Source organism: Mesoplodon mirus (genome assembly GCF_964341445.2).
Source record: "Mesoplodon mirus genome assembly, chromosome: 6".
Taxonomy (NCBI): Eukaryota; Metazoa; Chordata; class Mammalia; order Artiodactyla; family Ziphiidae; genus Mesoplodon; species Mesoplodon mirus.
The window spans coordinates 49,560,240-49,587,054 of record NC_138982.1 but is presented as its reverse complement, the minus strand read 5'-3'; the positions used below and the strand labels follow the sequence as shown (position 1 = coordinate 49,587,054).

The 26,815-nt window shown below is 36.1% G+C and overlaps 2 protein-coding genes across 6 annotated transcripts in view; one reads left to right on the top strand and one right to left on the bottom strand.

Annotated features, from left to right (window-relative positions):
• The window catches only part of FXR1 (FMR1 autosomal homolog 1), a 57,023-nt gene extending 46,328 nt beyond the window's left edge, over positions 1-10,695 (top strand). For 2 of the 4 annotated variants that reach the window (XM_082625444.1, XM_082625446.1), the window contains 5 exons: positions 3,205-3,408; positions 4,816-5,016; positions 5,743-5,823; positions 9,429-9,520; positions 10,262-10,695. In XM_082625444.1, the coding sequence (XP_082481570.1) occupies positions 3,205-3,408; positions 4,816-5,016; positions 5,743-5,823; positions 9,429-9,520; positions 10,262-10,432 (749 nt within the window). In that variant the 3' untranslated portion in view covers positions 10,433-10,695. The remainder of the gene's footprint in view (positions 1-3,204; positions 3,409-4,815; positions 5,017-5,742; positions 5,824-9,428; positions 9,521-10,261) is intronic. The other 2 variants (XM_082625445.1, XM_082625447.1) reach the window with 2 other exon arrangements.
• Positions 10,696-18,748: 8,053 nt separating this feature from the next.
• DNAJC19 (DnaJ heat shock protein family (Hsp40) member C19) lies at positions 18,749-23,665 on the bottom strand. 2 transcript variants are annotated; one of them, XM_082625449.1, is made up of 6 exons: positions 23,100-23,665; positions 22,481-22,532; positions 22,332-22,405; positions 21,238-21,317; positions 20,439-20,509; positions 18,749-19,163 (listed from the first exon to the last, which is right to left on the bottom strand). In XM_082625449.1, exons 3-6 carry the CDS (start codon positions 22,383-22,385, stop codon positions 19,093-19,095), a joined length of 276 nt encoding a protein of 91 aa, XP_082481575.1. In that variant the 5' UTR covers positions 22,386-22,405; positions 22,481-22,532; positions 23,100-23,665; the 3' UTR covers positions 18,749-19,092. The 2 variants fall into 2 exon arrangements, with proteins under 2 accessions (XP_082481575.1, XP_082481574.1); XM_082625448.1 differs by having other exon boundaries at positions 23,305-23,664.
• Between the last annotated feature and the right edge of the window lie 3,150 nt (positions 23,666-26,815).

The following is a 26,815-nucleotide window of genomic DNA, read 5'->3' as shown; positions in this document are numbered from 1 at the left end:
GTTGGCATGTCTGTATTTCCTTTTGGAGGCTCTAGGGAAAAATTTGTTCCTTTGACACTTCCAGCTTATAGAGACAATCTCTGTTCCTTGGCTTATTGACTGCTTCCTCCATCTTATAAAGCCAGTAATTACAGTCATGCTGCCATCTCTGGTTCTCTGTAGTTGAGAATGGTTCTCTACTTTTTAAAGATCCATGTGATTAATTTGGCCTTACCTGGATAATCTAGGATAATCCTCCCACATCAATATCCTTAACCTTAATTACATGTGCAGATTTCCTTATGCCATCTCAGAAATGTTTAATATGAAGGAAGTGGAACACTAGCCAGTTCATTCGCTTTTTTTGTTTTTGACCTTAATAGCTGTCTTTACTGAAATCTATTTATGATTTAGACGCCCTCTTTGAGTATCTTGAGTATTAGATTTAGGTTAAACTTAAGAAAATTTTTTTGCTTATGATACTGAGTTAAATACTACACTGTATTTCTAAAGATAATTCGAAAGGAACTTCTGTTAAAAAACGAGGTACTCATCTAACTTCAAATTTTGGTAATGTTTTCAGGCAGGGTATATAGCTTTGTAAATAAATCCCAAAGTTCTGATACATTCCAAGGTTTTTTTTTTGATTGTTTTGTTTTGTTTTTTAGCTACTCATGAAATGATAAACTACCCTTATTCCACCAGACCATGACATCAGTTAACAAAGTTCTTTTTTGTCATTTGGAAAAATAAGTGTTTTGATTCATTCTCTACTGAGACTCATTTCTTAACAAAGACTCGAATGTCAGTACTAGAAGCTTGCTATATTTTTCTTAAAATGTATGTCTAACTTATCCATTCTTATATAATGACTAGCTACATCTATATTTAATGGCATATGGAGAAAAAAAAGATGAATAGAAGACTTATCTTTAAAGGAGAAGGGAAGTTGGTAGGCTTGTTTTTAAACTTTACGTTTTAATCCCTGTACCTTAGTACTTAGCATTTTGTGTATCTGAAGAGCTCTTGTGTTTTGCTTTTTATCATTAAATGACTATGGAGTTAATATAGTGTATTTTTAGTTTATCTTTCTTATTTGGGAGTTCAGCATAGGAACTTCAAAATCATGCAGCAAATTCACATCTCAAGAGAAAATTGATATGCATGTTGCTAGGCTTCTGGGGGCATCTAGAAGTATAAGACAGAGCTCTCCCCTTTATTATATTGTAGACCAAGTGGGAAGTAAATCCACACTGGAGAAAATAGAAAACAACACATGACAATACTTCATGATAGATACACATTAATTTTAAGGAAATAAGGGGAGAGGTCTATTTTTAGTTAAATTGGTTGGAAGCTACAGACATTGAACTGGGCCCTTAAGGAGATAGATTTGCATGTATAGGTTTCTCATACTATCAGAAAGTAGAGTTTTCCTGTGAAACCTTTTGTAAGCTGAAATGGCATAAAGTGAAGAAGCAATTACCTTAGGACACATCTTGCTAATAGATGCACAAAATAACGTGAGATAAAGCACAGATGCTCACCGACACAGTTCAAAACTCTGTTGGCTTGATGCTGAGTTTAGTTCCTGAGGAAGGAGCTGGGGGGTGCTGCTGTCACTGTTTGGGGTGCTTGCTGCCTCTATAATGGCTTGCTGCAACGCAAATGCTGAAGGCTATTTTCTCTTCGTGCCTTTTTTTCCTAAAGCAGAAATCCTCTTTGATTTCTTTTGGTTAGCGAAAACAGGTATTTGTGTAGGTCTTTTGTAAAAGCAAAATGGTGTAAAATGGGCTTCCCTGGTGGCGCAGTGGTTAAGAATCCGCCTGCCAATGCAGGGGACCTGGGTTTGAGCCCTGGTCTGGAGAGATCCCACATGCCGCCACGGAGCAAAGAAGCCCGTGCACCACAACTACTGAGCCTGCGCTCTAGAGCTCGCATGCCACAACTATTGAAGCCCGCGTGCCTAGAGCCCATGCTCCACAACAGGAGAAGCCACTGTAATGAGAAGTCCACGCACTGCAATGAAGAGTAGCCCCTACTCGCTGCAACCAGAGAAAGCCTGCGCACAGCAACAAAGACCCAATGCAGCCTGGAAAAAAACAAAAGGTGTAAAATGAACTTTTGAAAAGCATAGGATACCTCTATGCTAAGAGGAAAGGATGAAAAAATGCCATCCCAGAACTTACAAAGAATAGAAGTGGGAATGATTATGATAGTGATTGGGTCATATAAATCTGACACATTAATTGTGTTATAATAATAATGATATTGTAGGCTTTCATAGAATCTTTGCAGTGTTTACATTTTTAAAAGGTCACTATTGAATTCGGCCATTGGGATGTTAGAAAAAGTCCGTAAACATTTAAAGTCATGCTGAAGTTTTGTCTCACTGATAATGGCTTCAACTCCATTGATTGTCAGGTTGAAGCTGTCTTTTCTCAGAGTAACCTAAAATTTGTTCAGTGATTTCAAACGCTGTATTCTTCTAACTTAAGACATTATTGTGAGAACAACATAATTTTATGTAGAGCTACTAAAAATACACTCCCAGTTCATGAGACCATCGATTATAAGAAATATTCTTATTTCAGAGATGTTAAATGTGAAAAAAAGGTGCTGCCTAGAATCAGTGAAATAATGGTAGAATACAGTATGCAGTTAAAGTACTCATTCTTCTAAATATGATTAAATTTGCTTTTAAATATTGGATAGTGGTTATTTCTTATTATATTGGTTTGGCCAGTTTGTTTGGTTAGTGAATACATTGTGCAATAAAATTCTTGGTAAAAATGAAAAACGTGTCTTTTAATTTTACTTAAAACCAAATGAACTGTTTGGCCAACCCAATACTAACAATTTGTTAAAAACCTAAAAATGGGCAAAATTTTAAAAATATTTCCCTATATTAAGTGCATTTTCATATTGTATATGTATAATGTTTTGTATGTTCTCTGCAAAATTCTATTGGCTATGTTTCTGCACATCCAAACAGTTCAATTTTTAATCTATCTGACTAGGTAAATACTTTATTACTAGTATACAATATTAACATTCATTTATTTCTTAGTTAATAAATTTCAAATTCATTAACATTTTTATTTCTCTTTCTTTGGAGCAGCCAATCAGTAGGGTTATTTAAACAATGATTAGCAGGAAATAATGTTGAAAATTTTCACTTTTCTTTAATAGAAATAGTTGGCTTATGTTTTCTTCTTTCCCAAGGTACAAACTCTGAGCTGTCTAACCCATCTGAAACTGAATCTGAGCGTAAAGACGAGCTGAGCGATTGGTCATTGGCGGGAGAAGATGACCGAGAGAGCCGGCATCAGCGTGACAGCCGGAGACGCCCAGGAGGAAGAGGCAGAAGTGTTTCAGGGGGTCGAGGTCGTGGTGGACCACGTGGTGGCAAATCTTCCATCAGTTCTGGTAGTCTTTTATATACTATGTCAGAATCCTTTCTTGGTAAACAGTATAATTTCATATATGTTAATTCATTTACCAGGGCCAGTCATTTTTGGAAGTTTCTCTTTTAACTGTCTGAGGAAAATAGTAGAATATATATATATACACACATACACATAGCAACATAAGGAAAAGCACTATAGAGTGTTTCTCAGTGAAAGTTTAGCTAGAATATTCAGAATGTTCTTGCTTAGTATAATGGGCTGGGGGGAGAATTGAGAATTGTCAGGGATCCATGGACTAGATCCATAGTATATTATTGTATGGCAACTTTTAATAAAACCACTCTTAATAAATTTTAAAAAAAGGCTGGATCAAATCACACTTTTTACAGGACTTTAAAGTACTCTCTAGTTCTAGTGATATTCTTCAAGTCCTAAGTTCAGTTTACAGACTTCCAGGGAAATCGTTTTTTATATTTTAGTATATTGTTCACTATTACCGAGGTTTATAAAATTATAGTATGCTGAATTACAAAGTAAATGTACTTTACCTAGTGTTTATGATTAATGGATAAACTTAGTGTCTTTTGCAAAGATGCTAGCTTGCTAGCTGTTACCAAAGGAAACTTAGAAAGGAAAAATCGTGATTAGGTGAATTTCTTCTATAATTTGATTGGTGGAAGCAATAAATGCACATAGGTAAGATGGGTATTTTTTTTTTCTTATAAATTATATCTTAAAACCTTTCCTTTCCCACCCTCACCCTACCTTACTCCACCTTCACTCTTTCTTTCTGGAGATGGGAGTACTACTCAACATTCATTTCCACATTTTCCTATAACCAGTTAGAATTTCAAATTTTTTAGTATGCTTTATTTGTGTAGGCTTGTTTTGCTTGCTTCGGTTCATAGTAAGAGATTTCTATTATGTCTTGGAGTGCAGGTGTTGAGCATTATTTGGAAATAGTTCATTGGCATAAAGAAGCAGCAACCACATTGAACTCAGTTATGGAGACAAAAAGCTGTTTCTTGGAATTGATTCATTTTAGCTGAATATTTGTTTTCATTTTTATTTCTCTAGCCTCTGGGCAGGATTAGCTAGGAATGTGAATGTAAAAAGTAGCATGTAATAATATACTAGTTCCTAATACGTTTTCAAAACAAGTCAAAGAGAAATGGTAGAAAGCCAAGTTGTCTGCCCATCTTCTGTTTTAATTTTTCATTGCCATTTAAAGGTTTTTATATTTGTTGTTTTTCAGGTAAAATAGTGATACAGAAAACATTTTATCTGAAGACAGAGAGGGTATATTTTTACCTGGGGAAAATTGAAGTTTCTTATCATTAATTGATATAGTTCAATATAGGTCAGAATATTCCTAATAACTGCAGCTCTCTTAAACAAATATTTCTTGCCTCTGACATGCATATAGTGCTCAAAGATCCAGACAGCAATCCATACAGCTTACTTGATAATACAGAATCAGATCAGACTGCAGACACTGATGCCAGCGAATCTCATCACAGTACTAACCGTCGTAGGCGGTCTCGTAGACGAAGGACTGATGAAGATGCTGTTCTGATGGATGGGATGACTGAATCTGATACAGCTTCAGTTAATGAAAATGGGCTAGGTATGTAAGCACTTAGGGAAAAGATATATATTATTGTATAATATTGTTAATGTATGAAGCTTTTTTTAAAAAAAAAATCCCAAACATATGCAATTCACAAATTGAATTTTTCCTAGTGTTTACTTCAGACGAGGTAGATGGCTTTGTGTCTGTCTTAAATGTCTAGTTCTCAGATTTGTATAGCCAAATAATTTGAAACTGGGAGGGTTTATTAAAGTGCCCTTTGATGCCATTAAAACAAGACAAATACTCAAACTGCAAGGCACTTAATACTCTTACTGTTCTAAACCAAAATTGGGCTTTCAGTTTGCCTCTTTAAATGTTATTATAAATGACACTAATGAAGGTGTGTATACTGAGTAGGCATTGATTTCCAGAGGACTAAAATGTCATTAACTTTGGTTAAAAAAAAAAAAAAAAGGAAAACTTTATTCCTGAATGATGATAATTTAAATTAAGTCTTAGAGTTTGTTTAATCAAGAGTTGAAACCCTCTTAATTTCTGGATGATAATTCCATTTTTAATGTAGTAGGAATGTTTTAAACTACAAAAGTATTTTTCCTGTGAGTAATGTGTATTGTTTTATCTTTCCTGTTTAATTAAAAGGTTCTTTTCCCTTCTTTAAATCTTTGAAGGAAAGAAGTTTTTTGGTTTTTTTTATTTTTTTTGCTTTGTTTTTTGCTTTGTTTTTGTCAGAATAGTTCATGGTGAACTTTGCAATTACAGATGATAGTGAAAAAAAACCCCAGCGACGCAATCGTAGCCGCAGGCGTCGTTTCAGGGGTCAGGCAGAAGATAGACAGCCAGGTAACTTGCGTGGACCTGTTGCCAACACCAGGTTACAAGCATGAAAAAAAATGTCATGTGTCTGCTTTCTAAATATATTATACTTACATGTACACCTGTGCATATACATTCAAGATGTGCATTGCATAAATTGTTTACTCAACTAATACGACTACTACTCTTAAGAAAATGCATTCTTCCTTCACACCATAAATGTGTAGTAAACCCGTCTAATTGAACTAATGTTGTGTCTCAATTTTTTTACATGGAAATACTGTTGAGAAGACCGTTATTTTGTCCACTTGGCAGATTCTGCATTCTTGAGTTGGGGCCTGCCATCCCAGGAACTATGTTGTAGATTGTGATTGAGGTTGATTGGCAAAATTGGGCAGCTTTTGCATGGTGCCTGCTTACTATATCTGGGTTCAGCACCTCATTTTTGTGGGGTTTCTCATACCCACAGTTTAAAAAAAAAGTATAAATGAAAAAATACTTGAAAGTGTCTTTTTCCTAGTAAGAGGAATGCATGTTATGTTTTTGTTTATTGTAGTGTGATGCCTTTTCCCTTACACCTACTAACTATTCAAATTAATAGTACTTACTTAGTTTTAGAATGTTAATTTAAGTAGATATAATTTTTAGTAACTTCAAAGAAACTTGTTTGCTGTGTCTATACTATCTTGAACATAATTCCATTTCCTTTGTATGGAGAATCACATGTATATTTACAATGAAGAAACTGTGTGCACCAGAAATAAACCCCTTTTAAACTAATCAATTTTGCATTCTTTCCAAAGCAAATTCTTGTGTTTTCCCCAAATAAAGAATGTAAATTCCAGTATCTTTATTTAGAATTTTAAGTTTAGTGGTTGTAGAGACATTTGAGAAAACTGGTTAAGGGTATTAGTTTCCATTCTTGGGGGAAAAAAAGTTCATGTTTTAAAGATAGTTGTAAATTTAAAAGGAATTAAATATTGTCAAAATAGGTTCCAGGAAATGTTATTGTTTTCTTTTCTCTCTCTTTAGTGTTAGAAATATCTTTTTAGATGAAGAGATTGTATTTATTTTGTTTTTTTGAAGCTGGCATAGCAGTGCATACACTTTTTGGCTATACTTTATAAATAAGGAAATTTAAGCTATTAGTAGGATGGGCTTGAGATAGAATAAATTACAACATAATTAACTAGGTGGATGGTGGTTCATTACTAAGGCAAAGGACATAAAGGGAATAACGTAAAAGCCTTTGATAAAGAAGAGGAAGAGATTTCTGCATGGTATTAATCGAAACTTGAGTAATTTAGAGTTTTAAATAATTAAGCAATGATTTGTGTTCTTTACTGCATTTATTCCTATTTTACTCTGTTCTTTGGAAGTACTGATTTCCTCTTTAGAACTCATTGCCTTTTTCAGCGTGCCCCCTATCCCCCAAACCAACACACACACACACACACCACCCCACAAGATAGGATAGGTGGAAAAAGCACATCATTTTCTCCTTTGCCCCTGGAAGGAGTATCTACGAAGGCAGCTTCTATCCAAAGTTAATGTCAACATTCTCTGAAATAAACAATTATTTAATTTGTTCTTATTTGCTCAGAATTTGTTGCCCGTAGTATAAATTAAGCAGTGAGTATTTACTAAGAAAAGAATGACAGTATACTGGAGTCCAGTGGATTAACTTTGGAGCCCTTAAATTCTAGAGTCCAAATTATGCTGCACAAATTGCCTCAATTTTTTTCTAGATATTGTAAATACTTATTAATCTGTTTTGAACTTTTAAGTGGCTTGTATTATAAAGACTGGCTATAAACAGGTTTTTCTTTGAATTAACTGAAGTTATTTTTAGTTTTACCTCCCTTTGGTAGAGGAGGGGCACTGATACATTTTTACCTTTCCAGCTAAGTGCCTATTAATTAATTGATAAACTGTATCAAAGTACACTATTCTCTGTACATAGTGGATGAAGAGTTTTAAGAATTGTCACGTGTTCAAATATAGCAGTATGTGTGTCTATGCATCAGGGTTTCCATGTAGCTGAGTTCTTCCAGGTGTCACTTGAGGGCTCAACCATGGAAACGGAATGAATTCATTAAGGTGCTCTCCAAACTAGAATACTTCCTAGGATGCTTTTGCTTCTGTGTATGTAGATATAATGATGAAGTGGATTTGATAGTATCCCTCTCCCCAATTTTGGAAACTATTATTAAATGTATTTATAAATTCATTTACAGTGAATTTAAATGACCATTTATAAAGCTCCAAAATGAGCACATGGAGTTTCTTACAATTTGGAGGAAAAGAGACAGTTTTAGACATGAAACATCCTTAGTTAGCAGTGTTTCTAAAGATGTGTATTAGTTCTGAATTAAGTTTTTTCCTTGAGATTTAAAAAGATTCATTTTAATAGTTCTAGAAAGTTCTTGGATCTTATAAAGAAAGGTGTTAGCGTGTTAGTTCATGATTAAGAAAAATGAATTGTAAATACAGTCCAGCTTTTTATTATATTAAAATGATTTATTTTCATATAATTTGAACCTGATGGACTAGTTCTTCCCATACATAGTGACTTTAAATTTTAAATTTACCCGAGTTTTAATTCTTTTGTAATTTACTTGCTCCCATAATTTAAAGTACACCGTATTCCACATAATCAGGGATTTTTCTTCACCAGTTTCTGAGGGAAAGTAAATACTTTGAAAGGAAGAGGGTGATTATTTTGATATTTCTTCAGATAAGTGAATTCTAAGTTGCAGGTCCTTGAAGAGAAAGTTCTGCAGTATAAAGTGAGGCCAGTCCAGTGTACTAGCAGGCCAGAGGTAGTTTGTTGCAGTTGGGTTGGCAGTAGGGTGTTAGTGTGGGTTAGTCTTTTCCCCTTTGGGTTAGTCTTTTCCCTGTATCCCTACTGCCATTGCAAACACAAACACCTTTTCAGTCAGTCCCTTGAAAGATAGGCAAGATGGGGAAAGGGAGTGGTTACTGAATGGTGGACCTTTTCCCACCATGATCAATGGCCACATTTTTAGGTTGGTGTTCTGTCATCTTTAGTTTGCTTGCAGTTTTTTTAGATTACTCAGAATGGTGTCTAGTGTGAAATGTGAAAAAGGAACCATAAAATACACTTGGATATCTTACTGTGCTTTTAAAGAAAATGTTAAAAAAAAACAGAACAACTAATTTCTGAGTAAATCTGTTACATCTTTGATGAAAATTTCAAATTGAAGCATGCTACACCACAATTTGACCCAGTTTGCCCCATTTTTTCCCCCACTGATAAGTGCAAACACTGGGCTTAGAATGCTGCATTCCCTATTCTTGGTTGTGGATTTCTATGTCAGACTTACCCCACAACTGTAGACTAATCAGAAGCAAATGGCTGGACTCTTGTTGAAGAGGACTTTAATCTAGGCTTCCTCGCTCTCCAGCTTGAAATCTTCTGTAGTCAGCACTAAACCACAGGCACATTTTTCACGGTTAGTTTTTGGTTGGAGGTGGTACCCAGCTTAAGAAAATTTTGAAATTGGGTAACCCACCATTAATTTATTTTAAAAGTAAAATTACTCTTTATCCATAAATAAACTTTAGAAGTACTTTTTCAACACCTGTAATTTTTTTCTCATCTTCAACAGTCACAGTTGCAGATTATATTTCTAGAGCTGAGTCTCAGAGCAGACAAAGAAACCTCCCAAGGGAAACTTTGGCTAAAAACAAGAAAGAAATGGTAAGGAGAATTTAACCTGTAGGTTTTGGTGTTTTTGTTTTTGGTATGGTTTAGTTTTATTTTCACTTCTTAACTTACTTGTATGATCACTTGTTTCCCCAATTAGATGAGTAATATTTTAGTTAAAGACTACTCTTGATTTTGATTTTGGCCCCAGGTAACTGAAGATATGCATGCTTGAGCCTGAAATACTTTTCATTTAGAACTCTAAATAGCATTCATAAAATTCAGTCTGCCCAAAGATACTGGGCATAGAGACTGTTGCCTTAATTTGGGGAGCAGTAGGCTGAATATACCTCTTCTCAGTGGTGGATAAAGACCTTTAAGTTTCAATTCTTTTAAATATTTTAAGGGATTTGATATGTAAATGTGAGTTCCAAAAAAAAGGTGAGTAAGTAGGTGGTTATTTGCATTACTTAGGGTATTAATGTTTATATCTTTTATATGGTGAGCTTTCCAGTGGTTAAAATGAAATTAGGTGCAAGTTTTCAGTAAGCAGGTACAGATTCTTCCTGTGGTTTATGCACCACTAGATACTAGAGATAAAGAGTTGAAAAGCCCAGAGAGGTGGAGTACATTGGTATTCGTTTTGAATTTTAAGAATGTTTTAATTCTTTGATCCATTGTGGTATGTGAAAACTAAAATTATTTATTAGCTAATTAATGTTTATATAGCTATTGTCCTCCTCAGCTATAGATTTCATTTATAAAGAAGTTGAAAAAGTTGTCTCCCTTTGGCAGGCAAAAGATGTGATTGAAGAGCATGGTCCTTCAGAAAAGGCAATAAATGGCCCAACTAGTGCTTCTGGCGATGAAATTTCTAAGCTACAGCGTACTCCAGGAGAAGAAAAGATTAATACCTTAAAAGAAGAAAATACTCAAGAAGCAGCAGTCCTGAATGGTGTTTCATAAACTGAAGAAGTTCCTAGTTTACAGTTCTTTTACATTACATTTTACAATAGTGCTTGTACAAGCTTGCCAAAGATAGAATATGGATCGCCAGTCTTTACATCGCACTTTCAGTTCCTCCATTTGGAATTCAGAAAGGGGAGGGATCCTGAAGAAATCATATGTTAAACATAACTTTGACACCTACTGTGTTATAAAATATATCATCAGATGTGCCTTGAGAATAGTATATGTAACATTAAAAAAAAGTTGCTGGCTATAGGAAATGTTATTTTGTTTTCAAAATATGGCAGAGATGGGGGGAGGTGGGTGGGGGGTGGGATCCCTAAGGGAATATTCTTTATGAAAGCATTAGCTGCTTTTGTTACATTTTTAATAATATGCAACCACTTCTTCACCTGAGGAAAACTAGAGTGAAATGCAGTCTAAGATATTTTGCACTGAATTGTAATTTCTTCATTAGTTTAGTCTGGAAACTGGTCTGTTTTAATGTGTTTTTAAAATGCTGTATGTAGAGGAAAATCTGCAGGCCACTGGAATACATTTGTTAAATTCTCATCTGCAGGGACACTGGGTGATATTGGCAGTGACTGTTCTACATTGAGGCTTTGTTTGGTTTATTTATTAAAGTGTACAGTATTTAAAAAATCAAACATAGCTTTAGTTAAAACACTAAGCTGAATTAGTCATGTCCATTCAGACATAACCTGAACTACTGAAAAGATCAATTTCCAGAAGGTTTATTCTGTATAAACTACATGTTAGTCTTCAGTAGAGTATCTTTTCCTTTTCTTTTTTCCCCCTTTTTTCTTTTTTTTTCCCTTTTTCCTTTTTATTTTTTTTTTTTTTGATTTTGGTTGTTTGATGTGCAATATGTTTTTGTATGCAGGTAGTAAATAAACTTTGATCTTCCATTTGCTGATTTTTAACTTTCTACTTTTTATACCAACTGTTGAAAAGTAGTTGGACCTACTTAAAGGCCTAGAGTAGTATTCTGATTGCTTTTTAAGATGCATTTATACTTGCTCATAAGTAGTAGTAAAATATTAGCTGGTCAATTTATCATTTTGTAATGAATCATCTGAAATCTTAGTACTTAAAAAAATTTAGTGTGTTAGAATAGAATGGTTTAGGGAATTGATCAGAGATTTGATATTAGGAAAGTCTTTGTAACAAAATTCTAATCATAGGCAACTTTTGGAAGGCACTGGGGTAAAATCCAGAATTTTACTTTTGCCTTTGATTCTTTATTAAAGTTATTTTTATAAAGAAGTATAATGAGCAGTTTTTAAATAAGGAATGTCACTAATTTGATTTTTGGTTCTCAAGGAAATAATTTTAAAGGTTCTCATACTAATGAATGGATTTTTTGTAAATATTTTAGCCAGATGTCTTAATTTTAGGAAGATACAAACTTAAACGAAGTGTGTTGCAAGGTGATATCAAGTAATTGTGGGTTTATGGGAGTTGCTCTACAATATTATATAAAGACTACTGAGCAAGAAGAAAGACAGCTCTTTCACTTGGCATGTGAAAAGTATTTTTTATGTGCATAATTTATGTTAATTTGTTATGTGCATTAAAAAGCTAAGTGATTTTAATTTATGGCTGAAGGACAATTCAGGTTATAGTTAGAAAAAATATTTGCCAGGTCAGTGTATGTAAAACCCTAGCCCTGAAATTTATTACTGTTGAGGTTAAAGATGTGATGATATTACATGCTTTTTCCTAAAACCCTGATAACTGAAAATTTTAAGGTGTAGTGTGAATAGTGCAGTCCTTGAACATTGAATAATAATATCAAGTAATTTCATATCCTAATAAAATTACCCACAAATGTCTTTTTTTTAATCCACCAAAGTCAGAAACATGTAAAATTGTTGGCCTTTTTATTCTTCTCTTCAATAGTAGAGTTACAAATTAACTGTAAGGTATGAGAAGAATTTTCATTAATCCCCAAATCGGTAAATATGGTATAAAGAAAATACGATTTTTCATTTTCTTCCAGGTAGAATATTCACTAAAATCCTCCTGTAAAGACTGTTTCAATGGGAACGGAAGAAACACAAAATCATCTTAAGTGGGTTTAGCCCAGGGAGTTTTTTTAGAACTAATAACCAGATTCTAGGAAATAAGTATTAAGATTTTATTATTTACAAATGACTAATCCCAATGTCCTTTAGAAATATGTACTGCAGAATCATGATAGGCCTTTTATCTTTTTTTTTTTTTTAATAGCACATGCTCAGATTCAGAACTGAAAAGTCCACTCCCCAAAGGTAACTATTCTTGATAGAGGTAGCCTTCCAAACTTAGTTTGAGAGGGGTGCATCTTTTTTGGCTACTATTTACATGGAATGTTGCTATGGGAAAACTTGCCAGCCCCCCCAGAAAGGTTTTGTGCAGCTTAAATATTGTTTCAGCATACATATATGAAATCGTGTTATGATACCTGAACTAAATCATGAATTAAAAGCTGAGATTACATGGGGGTAAAAATGGTCTTTTCCTGAAGCCTTGGGAAGCCTAGGATTCTTGGGTTTGGCATCACTCTTTTAAGCCTTCCACGGGCCTAAAACTGTTTCGCAAAATGGTATGGGTTTCTGTTGACAGGTCAGTCACCACTGTTAAAATTATAATAGGGATACATAAAAGTCTTAATTTTAAGTAACTATTTTAATGTGGAGGTAACAGCATATCAAACCAGTGAGTTCATGAAAACTGAGACGTTGCTTAGGACAAGGCTGAGGGAGGTAGTAGCTTAAGTAAATATTCTTTAAAAAGCAAGTCCAGGTAGACACAGACAAGCAAAATAACCAAAGAACAGGAAAACACTAAGCTGGTGTTTTACTGTTTGTACTGGATCTCCATTCATGTCAGCCGTTCTTTTGTGGCTGGGATCCATCACCTTTGGAAGTATTTTTGTAGCTACTGTTTGCTATGAGTCTAGTGTTTAACCTCAGAAGGGTCTCTGCAAAGTTGGTATGTTAACTGAATATTGCTGGTAGATTGGGAAATAGTACCTACCATGTGTGTCCTCTGCAAACAGATTGACTTTTTTCAGATTGAAACCAACTAGTTAATATTCTTATAGGCTGTGCCTACAATGAGCTTATACCGTAAGCAGATGATTGGCGGTTATTGGAAATGAATAAAGGAAAATTACTTTTATACTTAGATTTTCTAAGGCTTCAAGGGACTTGAATTTGAATTGGATCTATGGGTTTAGCAAAATTCCAAAAGGCAACAAGTAGGATGTTCATTGTGAAGTCTCAGTCTTCCTGTCTTTGCTATTTACAATTTGGATCCCCTGTACCCTTTATAAGGATATCTGATACGGTGAATTTGCTGATCCCTTATTTTAAAATTTTAGTTTTTTACTAGGATGCTTGAATGGATAATACTCACTTATAACCCATGATTAACCTATGACAGCATTTGGGTTTTATTTCAGGGAACTGTTGCAATAAAGCAATAATTGGAATCTGCTATAGTAAAACTTTTGGCAAGTGGTGGTAATTTGAAACTGCACTCGACTGCTGGTTGAAAACGTCAGTTATGTTGAACCATAGGAAATTGCTGGGAGCTGACCAGTTTTGACCCACAGAAGAGAATTTCTTATGGTTCAACCTAATAATACGTTTTAAGGTATAATCATTTACTCCAGAAATCCAAGCAAGGGTCTAATCATCCAGAAAAGCCCTAATTATTGGATGAGGGAGGTGCATACTCTATAAGGAAAATATTGTTTTTTAAAATGGTTTATTAGTGGGTCACTTTAGATTCAGATTCATCTGTATCTTCTATATTACTATTTCAGGGTACTGAAGCACAGAATTGGGAGTTACTATCTTAGTTGTACAAACTTTTTCTATATTCTGTTTCATCCAACTAGAGAGGCCTAGACTAGGTGATCCCATAAAGGCCTTTCCAATATAATATAACTTGAGTGTAATCGTATGTTAGACCCTGTGTGATACTTAACCATAGTCCTATGTACTCTCAAGGAGTATGCTGAATTAAAATGGTGTTTGTTTTCTATTTATATCTGTCCCAGACATTTCCAGCTATATTGTATGCAATCTAAAGATAAAAGAGGGGCAGAATTATTTTTCACTAACATTCTCAATTTCAAAGCCCCACTATTAAGTATACTAGTTAGCAGTTTCTCAAATTAGGGTGAAACCACAGGGATATTTTCTGAATGTTTCGTACCCTTTTTACTTGATGGATTGTCAAATGTAGCTACTCATTTTCTAGGTTAGAGACTGTTTTCATTACAGAAATTTTCCCATAGTTTTTCTAGAACTAATCTATGCTTAATTGTTCCCTGGAGCTCATACCTCAACCTCTTTGAACTTCATTTTTCACCTTGCTGTTTTCAGGTTGTAAAGAAAAATGTCACGTAAATACTTCACTTGAAATTCCATTAACTGAAACAGCACTAAGGTCACAGCAAGTGTTAACTTGTTCCAGATTATACCCTAACACTGGACTATGACCTAGTCATTGGGTCAGGAATAACAGGTTAACACTGGATAGAAGCTCTTTCTATATCCTGTTGCTAAAGCAACAGTTGGCTCTAAGCAGATACACAACACGGAACAACAGTGCCAGCAACAAAAAGCAGAGCTTAAGTCATTTAAGTTTCCTGGTACTCAAGGTTACTCTCAGTCCAGGGTTCTTTAACCAAAAACCTATTCTAGCATTCTAAGTAAGTGCTTTTTACTTTACCTCAGATTTATACATTTCTTTCTACCATATTCTGGCCTTTTAAGTTTCGCAGCCAATTTCTAAATTTTCATTGTAATTAACGTTTGGGGGATCATTTATGCTGAACAAAATATGACCCCATCACACACTTCTGAAATACAAAACAACTCTTATAGGTTGTTAACAACAGAAAGATGCCTTATAAATTCTCATTGAAACAGTAGAACTCAATATTTAAGCCTGAAGTGTTTAAACTTAAGCTTGGTTAACTTTTAAATGAAGCATTCTGCCTGGATTAAATTACTTCTGATACATGGTTTCTTTAAGGTAGAAAATAAATTTTCAGTGTGCCGAATACTACATAGCTTTTTAGTGTGGCATAGTCCAACATGTTTAGGTTTTTACCCTGTGTTAAGATACTAGTTATCCAGTTTCTTCCACTTCTCATTTTACATCTAGCTGCCTTTTACCCTTCTTGCTTCTGTTTGTTGTGATTCAGAGCACAGGAAATTATAAACTATATAACCAAGCTTCTAGAATCAGAAAATGGGCTTGTGTTCCATCTATTTTCATACATGTTCTCAATTATTTCTTGAGTGGTTTGGGTCTGTATGACTTGTTAAATGCTTCTATAGATATTCCCATCATTTGTAAAACAGCTGAAGGCAAGAGAATTTGCTTAAAGATAAGGGTGGGAAAAGATTCGACTTCAGGACCACCCATTACAGCCTACTTCCATCACCAGCAAAGCAGGTTTATAAAGTTTATTAAGTAGCATAGGACTCATCTATTGTCAACCTAGAGGCCCAGTGAAGGCAAAAGGGAAGAGGCTAAGTAAGGAAACTAAAGTTCTGGTATGCCAGTTCTAAACATTAAGGCTGTGAATAAGCATGTATTAAGGACTAATATATAGAGAACCAAATTATAAATGAACCTAGTAAATTGGAGAAGATATTCAGGGCTTATAGTTTCAGTAGCTGTGCAACTTCAGAAAGCATTTGCTCTAGTTTTTCAATTTCCTATCCATAAAGTGTGGAGAAATCTTCACAATTTAAGTTGGCTGTTATTTTTTTTCCCCTCTTAACAGATGAGGAAGCAGAGCCCTAAGTGCATAGATACCTTGCTCAAAGTTTCCTGGCTATTGTAGCAGAAGTTTCACTTGAAACCTGTACCTCCTATTCCCTAGTCCTATATTCAACCATTATCTTCCTCCCTTTTAAGTCTGTATCTGAAAGGACCCGTGGATAAAAAGGGCCCAAGGTAGAAGTGTAATGACAAGGACCAGACACACATCTCAGTACCACCAAGGAAAACATCCCTGGGTTATCAGATTTGTGAATGGTACCACAGTGTAGAGGTTAACAGCGTAGAACTTCGGGTTTGAGAAAGATCAGTTTTCTCAGCCAGCATGTTGCTTTGGGCAAGTATCTTAACCTCACTGAACTTCAATTTCATTACTTGTAAAGTGTACCTTAATAGTAACTACTACTGGGTAAGGGGGAAATGCTTAGCACAACGCTAGCACATTGTAAACAATAAATGTTAATAATACACAAGCATTTTGTAAGAAAATACCATTAAAAGAGAAGGCGCTCTCACAGATCATCATACTTGCATCAATTACCATGATCTAGAGCCCTCATAAAAAAGATGACTTTTTTACCCAAGAAAAATGGTAGGTTTGCCTAATAGCTTTCAATGAAATATGGATTCTACTTGAAAAGGTAAGCCTAGAGAAAATAAAACATTACTATGAAAGAAAAATGTGGTCTCCTGTGCTCCTTAGTATTATTTTAAAGTGGAAACAGGTATGCTGTGTTTGCATTAAACACTCAAAAGTATACCTTCGACATGAAGTTTTCCTTTTTAAAGTTAATGCTTGATTGCCTTTGGGCATATTTTCCATTCGTCTGAAAAATTTGCTTTTTAGTTGATAATATCTTTTCCTTAATTAAAGCTCTTGTTCATAAACATTTTTTTTGACTAGTCCAAAGGACTGAAATAAAAGGCTAGTAAGCCAAAATACAGTTGATCCTCATTAGCGGATTCCTTATTTTCAAGTTCATACCTCCAAAGTCAACAATCAGTGATTTCCTGGTCGGTTGTGGACATGCAAAGTGTGAAAATGAGTCACCCGGTACCTACAAAGTTATGCTCTGCCTTGTTTCAGTTTTCCTAAGTGTAAATAAGATCCTTTTCATGGTCCATTTAATGCCAAGTTTTTTGCATTTTTGTCCTTTTTATTGGTGATTTCACTGTTTAAGATGGCCCCCAAGCGTAGTGCTGCTGTCTAGGGTTCCTAAATGCAAGAAGGCTGTGATGGATTGGCATGAGTTATAATGTTATTGGCTGTGAATTTAATGTTAATGAATCAACAATATATATTAAATAAGATGTCTTAAACAAACACTTGTAAACAAGGTTATATGTTCACTGGTTGACAAAAATATTGTGACCAGAGGCTCACAGGAAACCCCTAGGAACAGTGGTTCAGGATTCACTAATTTAGTATTCTCAGTGACTTTACAGAACACAACTACTTTGCATAACAAGAATCAAATGTACCTTCATACCCCCCGTCCCTGGAAATAGCCAAGTGTTTCGTCATACTCTAAATCATGACAATTGAACTTGATCAGATTTTGAATGAGGAAATGGGATGGAAAATAAAAGCAGATACACCTCCATTTTGAAATGTCCCTAAACACATTCCAGTGCTAAATATGACCACCTCCATTATTTTGACCTTGAAAATCTTTGTGTTCTCCATTAATATTTAAGAACTTTAGGATTTAAGAAAGTTTAGATTGTAGGTAGTAGTATTTATTATCTTAGAACTGAAAATTAAGTATTCTGGCTGACCACAAAATAGCTATCTTAACCTCAGATGTTTTAGGTAGGTCCTCTGGTTATTCTTAGGTATTTTTTGTTAGACCAATAGCCATTTACCCTGAAATGTCATTTAAATATATCAGTGTATGAATTATTGAGTCCTTAGTTATATTTTGATAACAGGGCTTTTCAGTTTCACTAATTGTGTTTTAACAAATGTGAAACTTGATTATGTAAAAAAATAACCAATTAAAGTAGTTTATAAATGGTCAGTCTCTTTAAGGGGTTAGCTAAATAAAATATACATACTTTCTTGATTAAAAACAAGACTTGTATTCTCAAATCTTTATCATACTGTTACAATTTTTAATGTATGAAATCTGAAACAATTCAGATTTATCACTGACAAAGTGATAAATACACACCTAGATCAATTTCTTAGGTTGTGGCTAAATTCACTTTTTTTTTTTTTTTTTTTTTTTTGTAGTACACGGGCCTCTCACTGTTGTGGCCTCTCCCATTGCGGAGCACAGGCTCCAGACACGCAGGCTCAGCGGCCATGGCTCACGGGCCCAGCCGCTCCGCGGCATGTGGGATCTTCCCGGACCGGGGCACAAACCCGCGATTCTCAACCACTGCGCCACCAGGGAAGCCCTAAATTCACTTTTAAGTTCAAGGTTCTAAGTGGCTGGGGGAGTCCTCTGTACCTGTCTTAATGAGATGAGCCCCTACTATAACAACCTGTGCTAATTCCATCATATTGATCACACTGTATTTTAGTTATTTTCACATTGTATTTTAATTATCAGTTTATCAGTCTCCCATCAGATTGGGGATTCCTTCAAGGAGAGACTATCTTGTTCACTTTGTCTTGACACAGGTACCAAATTATTTGACAAATGAGTAACAAACACTTCAAATGGCATGCATTTATCCATAATTACTGAGTATTAACCTACAAATATTCTGTAATCCAATTTTAAATCCTCAAATTTATACCAAGGCTTTCATTTAGCTTATGCTAATTTTTAAAATGTGTAGCTTTGAGGCATTTTATTATAAAAAGCTGGTACCCATACATAAATGAATTGGAACTTAAAATTCATCATACATTTACTTCATTTTTTAGCTTGACCTTCTAGTAAATCTTTAGCTTCATTGATTTTGGCTGCTATATAAGGAGATCCTCCTACAGGAAGAAAAAAAAGGAATAGTTATAATATGGACTCTCCAATTTCTGCTTGGTGAAAAGCTATTCTCTTGCTTCAAGAATTCCTATGCTTATCTAAGAGGTGAAATGAGCAGAAATGAAATTTTGACTTTTTTAAATAACTATGACACGGGAACTGGATGACCAAAAACATGGTTAATATATTTGACCCATGGGAGGGAGATTTCCACAAAAAATGGCATGTTTTGAAAAAGCTTAAACTGATAGAAATAAGATTAAAAAAAATTCTCATGTGACTTTGAAATAGTGTAAGTTACCTTTTCATGACGGTCACAAGTCATAAACACCAATTTATTGTACTGTGTTATTTTAAAACCATGAAATTTTCAGAGGTGCTGAGCTTAGTTGGGAAGACCCCACTTTGCTTTATATCCCTTTCCTGTTATCAACAGTCCCTTCACGATGTCACCTACATCTCCTTTCCTACTAAACTGCAGCAGTGATTTGAGTGATTCTCAAAAAAGTGTGGCCCTCAGACCAGCAAGCACCAGCAATCAGTAAAAGGCTTAGTTAGGATGCAAATTTATGGGCTCCACCCTAGACCTACAGAATCAAAAGCCTTCCAGTTAGTATAAGCTAAGTTTTGTAAAAGGTTATGCAGTCAGATACCAAACAATTACAACCCTGTTTAAGCTCAAAACCCTCTTTCTTAAAGAGAGGCTTCTACTGTAAAGTAAAAGGACTTAAACACTGGAACATGGATTTTGTGGTCTACATTTTGGTATTCCATTTGATCTTTCAACTCAGCCTAGGCTGCTTAGAAGTGTATCAGAAACTAATAAATACATCCTATAGATTTCTAACTAGGTAACCACTAGTTAAGAGGTCTAAATGGATAGGAAAAAAGTTAAAAGTTTTATTAGTTTCATTAACTGAAATTCAACATTTTCCTTAGGTAAGACTGTAGACACCCCCCACCCCAAACAGTAATAGCAGTATTTGAGACTCACTATTGTAAGTCACATCCCAACTGCAGATCTCAAAACACAGTTAATGCTTATCACTACTTCCAAATTATAGTAGTTACTAGATCTGCTCATTAGTCTATAAATTTTTCACTCAGAACTTACTCTCTTAAGATACCTAAACAACAAATGGATCCAGCCTGGGAGACAGTGCTCACAAACAGATCTAGGCATTTCCCTTATAATAGCCAAGAATTAGATACAAAATTATCCCACTAATAACAGTTACTCCAACAAAATGTGTTAACAATAGTTTAATGGTACTTACCCTTGTCTGGGTGATTTAAAAGCATAATTCGTCGATGAGCATCTCTTATTTTTCCCTTATTGGCAGTAGGGCTAATTTAAAAAGGAAAAGGTATTGTATACTTCAGAGTAGATCTGGGTCACATTAAAAAACTATATAAAGGTCAATTAAAAATTATGAAACAAAAAAAATTGTGAAACTGGAGTAAGTCAACACAACGGTATGAAAAGCTATTTGGGAACCTCTTCTCTAACACACTAGGAAGAATAATACTCTGAATCACAGAACTAAACAGAGCTCCTTAGAAAAATAAGGCATTCTTAAAAATTTAGTTGAACTTTTTAACTATTCATTACAACAATCCTTTTATCGAAAAGTATGTTTAAGTATTTGGAAATGAAGGCAGAATTTCATCACAAAAAAATCTGTTACTCCGTTATAGAGAACAATATTGAGCACTGTGATTATCTGTTGAAAAATCTACCTTCAATGAGTTAAAAAGTACTCATGCGTCATTAGTCCTTTTCATTGGACTTTTGTAGGGAATGTTTAGATCTTAAAAATGTAATAGATGGAACTTCCCTGGCAGTCCAGTGGTTAAAACTCCATGCTTCTACTGCAGGGGGCGTGGATTAGATCGCTGGTCAGGGACCTAATATCCCGCATGCCACACAGTGCAGCCAAAAAAATAATAAAAATGTTAAAAAAATGTACACAATAGAATAACTCTCTCCTAATAAAAGAGAGAAGGTCTTTCTTACACTTGCTTATAGCTCTAAATTTGGAAGAAAAATATTAAAAATGTGAGAAATTATTTTACCTTACACCTAGTATTAATGCTGCTTCCCGTTTTGTCATTTTGGGTTCAAACCCACCTCTGTAATAGCCACCACTGAAGGCCTGAAAGTGGACATACATTTGTAAGAAAAGATTATCAAAATAAACTGAAAGCTGCTAAAAAATGTCTATAAATGTTCATAGAACCAACGGAAAAACTAAGACACTTCAGAAAACTAAGTGCAATTCCTATGGTATTTTAACTTTATAAATAGCAACAAATATTTTAATGATCATTAAACATCAATTTCCCCCCCAGACCATCTAAACTGTCTTGAAGTTACAAGACAAAATAACAGTGCCTTAAAGCCAGTTCTTCTGGGAGTGAAGGGAAGATTATTCCAAGCTAGCCATGTTCTAGATAAAAATTTGATCTCAGAATATGACTACATGTTTTAGAACAAGTGCTTTAGAGGATTCAGAAATCTTTTGAGACAAGTGGTTCAAGGACATTTTGAGGTTCAAGGCAACTACTAAAACAAGACTTTAAGATATATATTGAGAAAATCAGGCTATTAGATCCACTGACCTTGGTATGTCAGAAATTATACTGGTAAAACCTACCATTTCCCTACTACTCTGTCACATTCAATCATAACAATAAAAACCAATACTCTACAGGTTGTCAAAATCATATTCATTCTGAATTTTGACCACAGAAGGTATGATCATCACATTCAGTCATACTCTAGAGCCCAATTAACTGAAGTGTTACCCAAGTAATCTCTGTTAGGGAGTGCCAGAGCCACACAATAAAAATGGATCACTTCAGACCCCTAGATCCCTCTGTGTTTGTGATGCAGAGCAAATGATGCTGAAGGTAATGGTGTATGAACAATAAAGTGATATTAACTTTCATGATACTAAAACTGTTAACACCTCTTCCCCAAATCTGTCACATGTAACATTTGACTCTTTAGGGTAGCACCATTACAAAGCTCAGAACTTCTAAACCTTCTTTGTGGGAAGCAAGAGAAGGGGTCCAAAGCAATCACTTAGAACTTCATGGATGTCTGGCTCTAGGTTTCATACACAGACAGCAAAGAATTAGCAAAAATGGTGAATAAGAAGTCTTACAGATTTTGGTAGACTTTGAAAAACTTGTTTTACTTGAGGCTCCATATGCTTCATGGCTTGCAAAGCGTAACGGCCTAAAAACAAAAGCAATAAAATAAAAAGTCCGCAACCTCCTCTACTTCAGTTCCACCCCCAAACCATAAACAAACCTGCAAATCCTGCAGCAGCAATGGTCAGTCCAACTGCTACCACTGTACTGGCCTGGTAAAGGGAAGCAGAGTATATATTCATTTCTCTCGTTCTCACCCTTCCCTATCATGCCCATTCTTCCATTCCAACTTATTACAAGTTTTATTTCAATGGGAGAAATAACTTTTAGGATGAAAATATTCTGCCCAATGATCCTGCAAATTTTATATCCAATGCATTTAAAAGGTATGGGATTTTTCACTAAGGAAAAAAAAGGCAAGTCGATTTGCTTATTTACTTATACAACAGTGAAAAAGATAATTCCCCTCCCCTTGAAAACTTCTCTTTCACCTCCGGGCAAGTGAAGTCACATTAAAATTCAATCAAGAGCAACAGAAATAAAGTTTCGGCCAGAGAAGGGAGAACTGTTTACAGAGAATTCCTGTAAATTCTGATTCACCGTTAAACGTAGGCTTAACTAAGAGACTAGCTTCTCACAGCACCTTCGGCCAAATATGTTCAGGAATCGAGAAGAGATGTGTCAGCAAGAGAAAAGGGGAAAGACAGAGCAATGTAGAGAAAGGGCTGCGAGGATGTGTTAGGGGAACAGCAGGTATAATCAAATGCGTTTCCACTAACCTCCGAGCCCCATGGACGGCAGGCACAAAGGCCCGAGAGGGGTGAGACAACAGCTCTGTGTCTTAGAGGGTGACTCTCCGGGGCGCTACACCCCCAGCTCTGAGTCGTATTAGGGAGACATCTGCAGCTCCTCTCCTCCCAGACCTTGAGCAGAGGTTAAGGCCTGGGCCTGAGATCGCCCAAGAGGCCGGAAGGCGGAACTCACCATGGTTCCCGCTCGGCTCCTCTGCTTCCACCGGGAGCGCGGTACATCCCTCCCCACCAACTCTACGCCTCTACATTGAAGCGCCGCGGCCACAACCAGCACGTACAAACCGCCCAGACACGGGCGCCCCAGGAAATACGGCAATGGCGGCCGTAAACTAGGCCGGAAAACTGTCGTAAAAGGGGACAGAGGACGGGAAGGAAAAAGGTCGCTCAAGCCGTGGGCAGGTGGAGAAAGCGACTTCGGATTGGTTGGTGGGTGGGCGGATCACCTCCGTACTGGGCTCAAAGGTGGGGCTTCTTGTTTTGTGCTTTGCGCCTGGGCCTAGAGTATTCGGAAATTCCTTCGGGGAAGGGTATTGTTATAGAAGGGCATGAGCAAATACTGTGTAGCTACACTCTGAACGGTTTGTTTGTTTGTTTGTTTGTTTTGCCTGCATCTTAGCATCTCCATTTGGCATTTATTTTGTTTATAACTGTCAAGAGTAATGAATATTCTTAAACATGCCGTAACAAGTCCACCATGAAGCCAAATAAGTATGTAGCGGCACAGTATAGCAAAAAGGTGTTCCAGAAAATCAAAGGAGCAAACCACATTGTTTCAGAGGTTCTGTAGCATTCATTTATTTAGAATAATATGTTTAAATATGTGACTTGACAGGAACTTGTGTGAATGTTTGGGGTTTGGTTTTGTGGAATGGAATTACTACTTCAAGGACAGTTAATATTCTGATCATGGGATCTCAAAATCACCACAACTGAAAAATGCTATTTAAAATTTCTCCCCTTCTCAAAGTAAAAAGTAGGGTTTGGTTTTGCCTTTACAGAGTATCAGTTTCATATATCCCTACATAAGAGGAGAAGAGAAAAATAATGGAGACAGTAATGGAAATTTTACAGTGTGATGTTTGGATGATCAAAATAAATTTGGAGTTAATTCCCACTTCGAACTTACAAAGTATTAGGAGTCTGTTTACATTGCAATGAAATTCTGCTTTGATGAGGTGGTTGGTTATTAGACAAATATGTGAATTTGATGGCTTTCTTTTCCTCATCTATAAAAAGATTCTGCATTTGGATCTCCAAGATAGCCATGAGATTTGTGTAATGAAATTTATTGTCAACAAACGATCCAACACTAAGACCCTAGTGTTAAGTGTACATCTTCCTCTTTTGCCCCCTTTTATCTAGTTTTTAACTCAATAACTACAAAAGAAATAATCAAGTGGGACATAAGACATTGGGACCAAAATGGCCAGAAAAAACTAGACTGCTACATTCAAAACTTCCTGTTATGTATAGTTTTGATATATACAAACTATGATATGCAGCTTGCTTGAGGAACACAAACCTAGCCTCAGGAAACCAGTGGTGGACAACACAGGGAGACACTTGAAGTGGAGATGGCTCTGTTTTTGGAAGCAGATCAAGCTAACTGCACAACCTGGCTCTGTCACTTACTAGTTGTGTGACTTTGGACAAACTTGTCCAAAGGAATAACTATTCCTGACTCTGAGTTTTCTCATTTGTAAAAGAAGGGTAATGATGGCTACCTTGCTAAATTTTTGTAAGGATAGAGCTGTACATTGTGTGTTCTATACACAATTATCACTCAGTGTAGCTGTTATTATTATGAGGGAAGTCAGAGTGCAAATTGGTGTGCAAAGACCTTCCCAATTCTCATGACACTTCACTCATGGTTGCAAGCCTGGTAATGCCTTCCCTACCCACTAAGGGCATGGAAAGAACCCTTAAAAGCAATTTTTAAAAATATCTGTTGACTTGGACTTCCCTGGTGGCACAGTGGATAAGAATCCACCTGCCAATTCAGGGGACATGGGTTTGATCCCTGGTCCGGGAAGATCCCACATGCCACAGAGCAACTAAGCCCGTGCGTCACAACTACTGAAGCCCGCACACCTAGAGCCTGTGCTCCACAACGAGAGAAGCCACTGCAAGGAGAAGCCACTGCAAGAAAAAGCCTGTGCACCGCAACGAAGAGTAGCCCCCGCTCGCCACAACTAGAAAAAGCCCGCGCGCAGCAACGAAGACCCAATGCAGCCAAAAATAAGTAAAAAATTAAAATCTTAAAAAAAACCTCTACTGACTGATGAATGGATAAGTAATCACTCCTTGTTTCTTCTAGCTTATGGTGTCTGCTAGCATACCTTGACTTGTGACAGCATAACTTCAATCTTCAAGGAGGGCCAGTGTTTTGAAATCCTGTTCTACTCTGTTTTCACGTTGCCTTTCTCCTCTGTGTGTAGAATCTCCACTGCCTCCCTCTTAAAGGATACATATAATTGCATTTAGGGCCCACCCCTATAATCCAGGATAATATCCCCATTTCAAGATCCTTAACTTAATCATAGCTGCAAAGACTTGGTCATATAAGGTAATATTCATGGGTTCCAGGTTTTAGGACTTGGTATCTTTGGGGGCTGTTATTTCATCTACCATAGAGAATAAGAGAAGACAGAAGAGGGGACTAGCAGGGACAAGAGAATGAGAAAAGACTCAAGCATGTATGCTCAATTTCTCCTCCCACATTTGTCAACCAGGCAAATTTCTTCTTGGGGAGGAATAAGTGAGAGATGAGAGGATGTAGCTAGAAGTACTCTTGAACTGTGGCTTTCAAACACTTTCTGACCATAATTCTTAGTAAGAAATATTGGGTTGGCCAAAAGGTTCATTCGTTTTTTTCCCATAAGATGGCTCTAGTAGTGCTTAGTTGTCTTTCTTTTTTAAAAAAATTTATTTATTTATTTATTTATTTATTTATTTTTGGCTGCATTGGGTTTTGTTGCTGTGCTTGGGCTTTCTCTAGTTGTGGCGAGTGTGGGCTACTCCTCGTTGTGGTATGTGGGCTTCTCCTTGCGGTGGCTTCTCTTGTGGAGCATGGGCTCTAGGTGCGCGGGCTTCAGTAGTTGTGGCACGCAGGCTCTAGAGCACAGGCTCAGTAGTTGTAGCGCACAGGCTTAGTTGCTCTGTGGCATGTGGTATCTTCCTGGACCAGGGCTCAAACCCGTGTCCCCTGCTTTGGCAGACGGATTCTTAACCACTGCTCCACCAGGGAGGCCCTGCTTAGTTGTCTTTAGCTTCATTTGAAACAATTTTTTTAGATTGTATTGTGGCAGCTGTCATATCAGCATGCATTGTAAAAAAAAACTTATCAAAATTTGTGAATTTTTTTTTTTTTTTTTGCGGTATGTGGGCCTCTCACTGTTGTGGCCTCGCCCGTTGCGGAGCACAGGCTCCGGACCCGCAGGCTCAGCGACCATGGCTCACGGGCCTAGCCGCTCCGCGGCATGTGGGATCTTCCCGGACTGGGGCACGAACCTGTGTCCCCTGCATCGGCAGGCAGACTCTCAACCACTGCGCCACCAGGGAAGCCCAAACCTGGTGAATTTTTGTGTAGCCATTTTAATATTGAAGATGGAAGAAAAAAGCAATATTTTTGGCATATTATGCTTTATTATTTCAAGAAAGGTAAAAATAACTGAAACACAAAA

Excerpts from the sequence above, each read along its gene's own strand:
- DNAJC19 (XM_082625448.1), bottom strand. Across the intron at positions 22,406-22,480 it reads TGCTGCTGCAGGATTTGCAG|GCCGTTACGCTTTGCAAGCC; the intron begins GTTTGTTTATGG and ends TTTTGTTTTTAG. Across the intron at positions 19,164-20,438 it reads TTTAAATCACCCAGACAAGG|GAGGATCTCCTTATATAGCA; the intron begins GTAAGTACCATT and ends TTCTTCCTGTAG.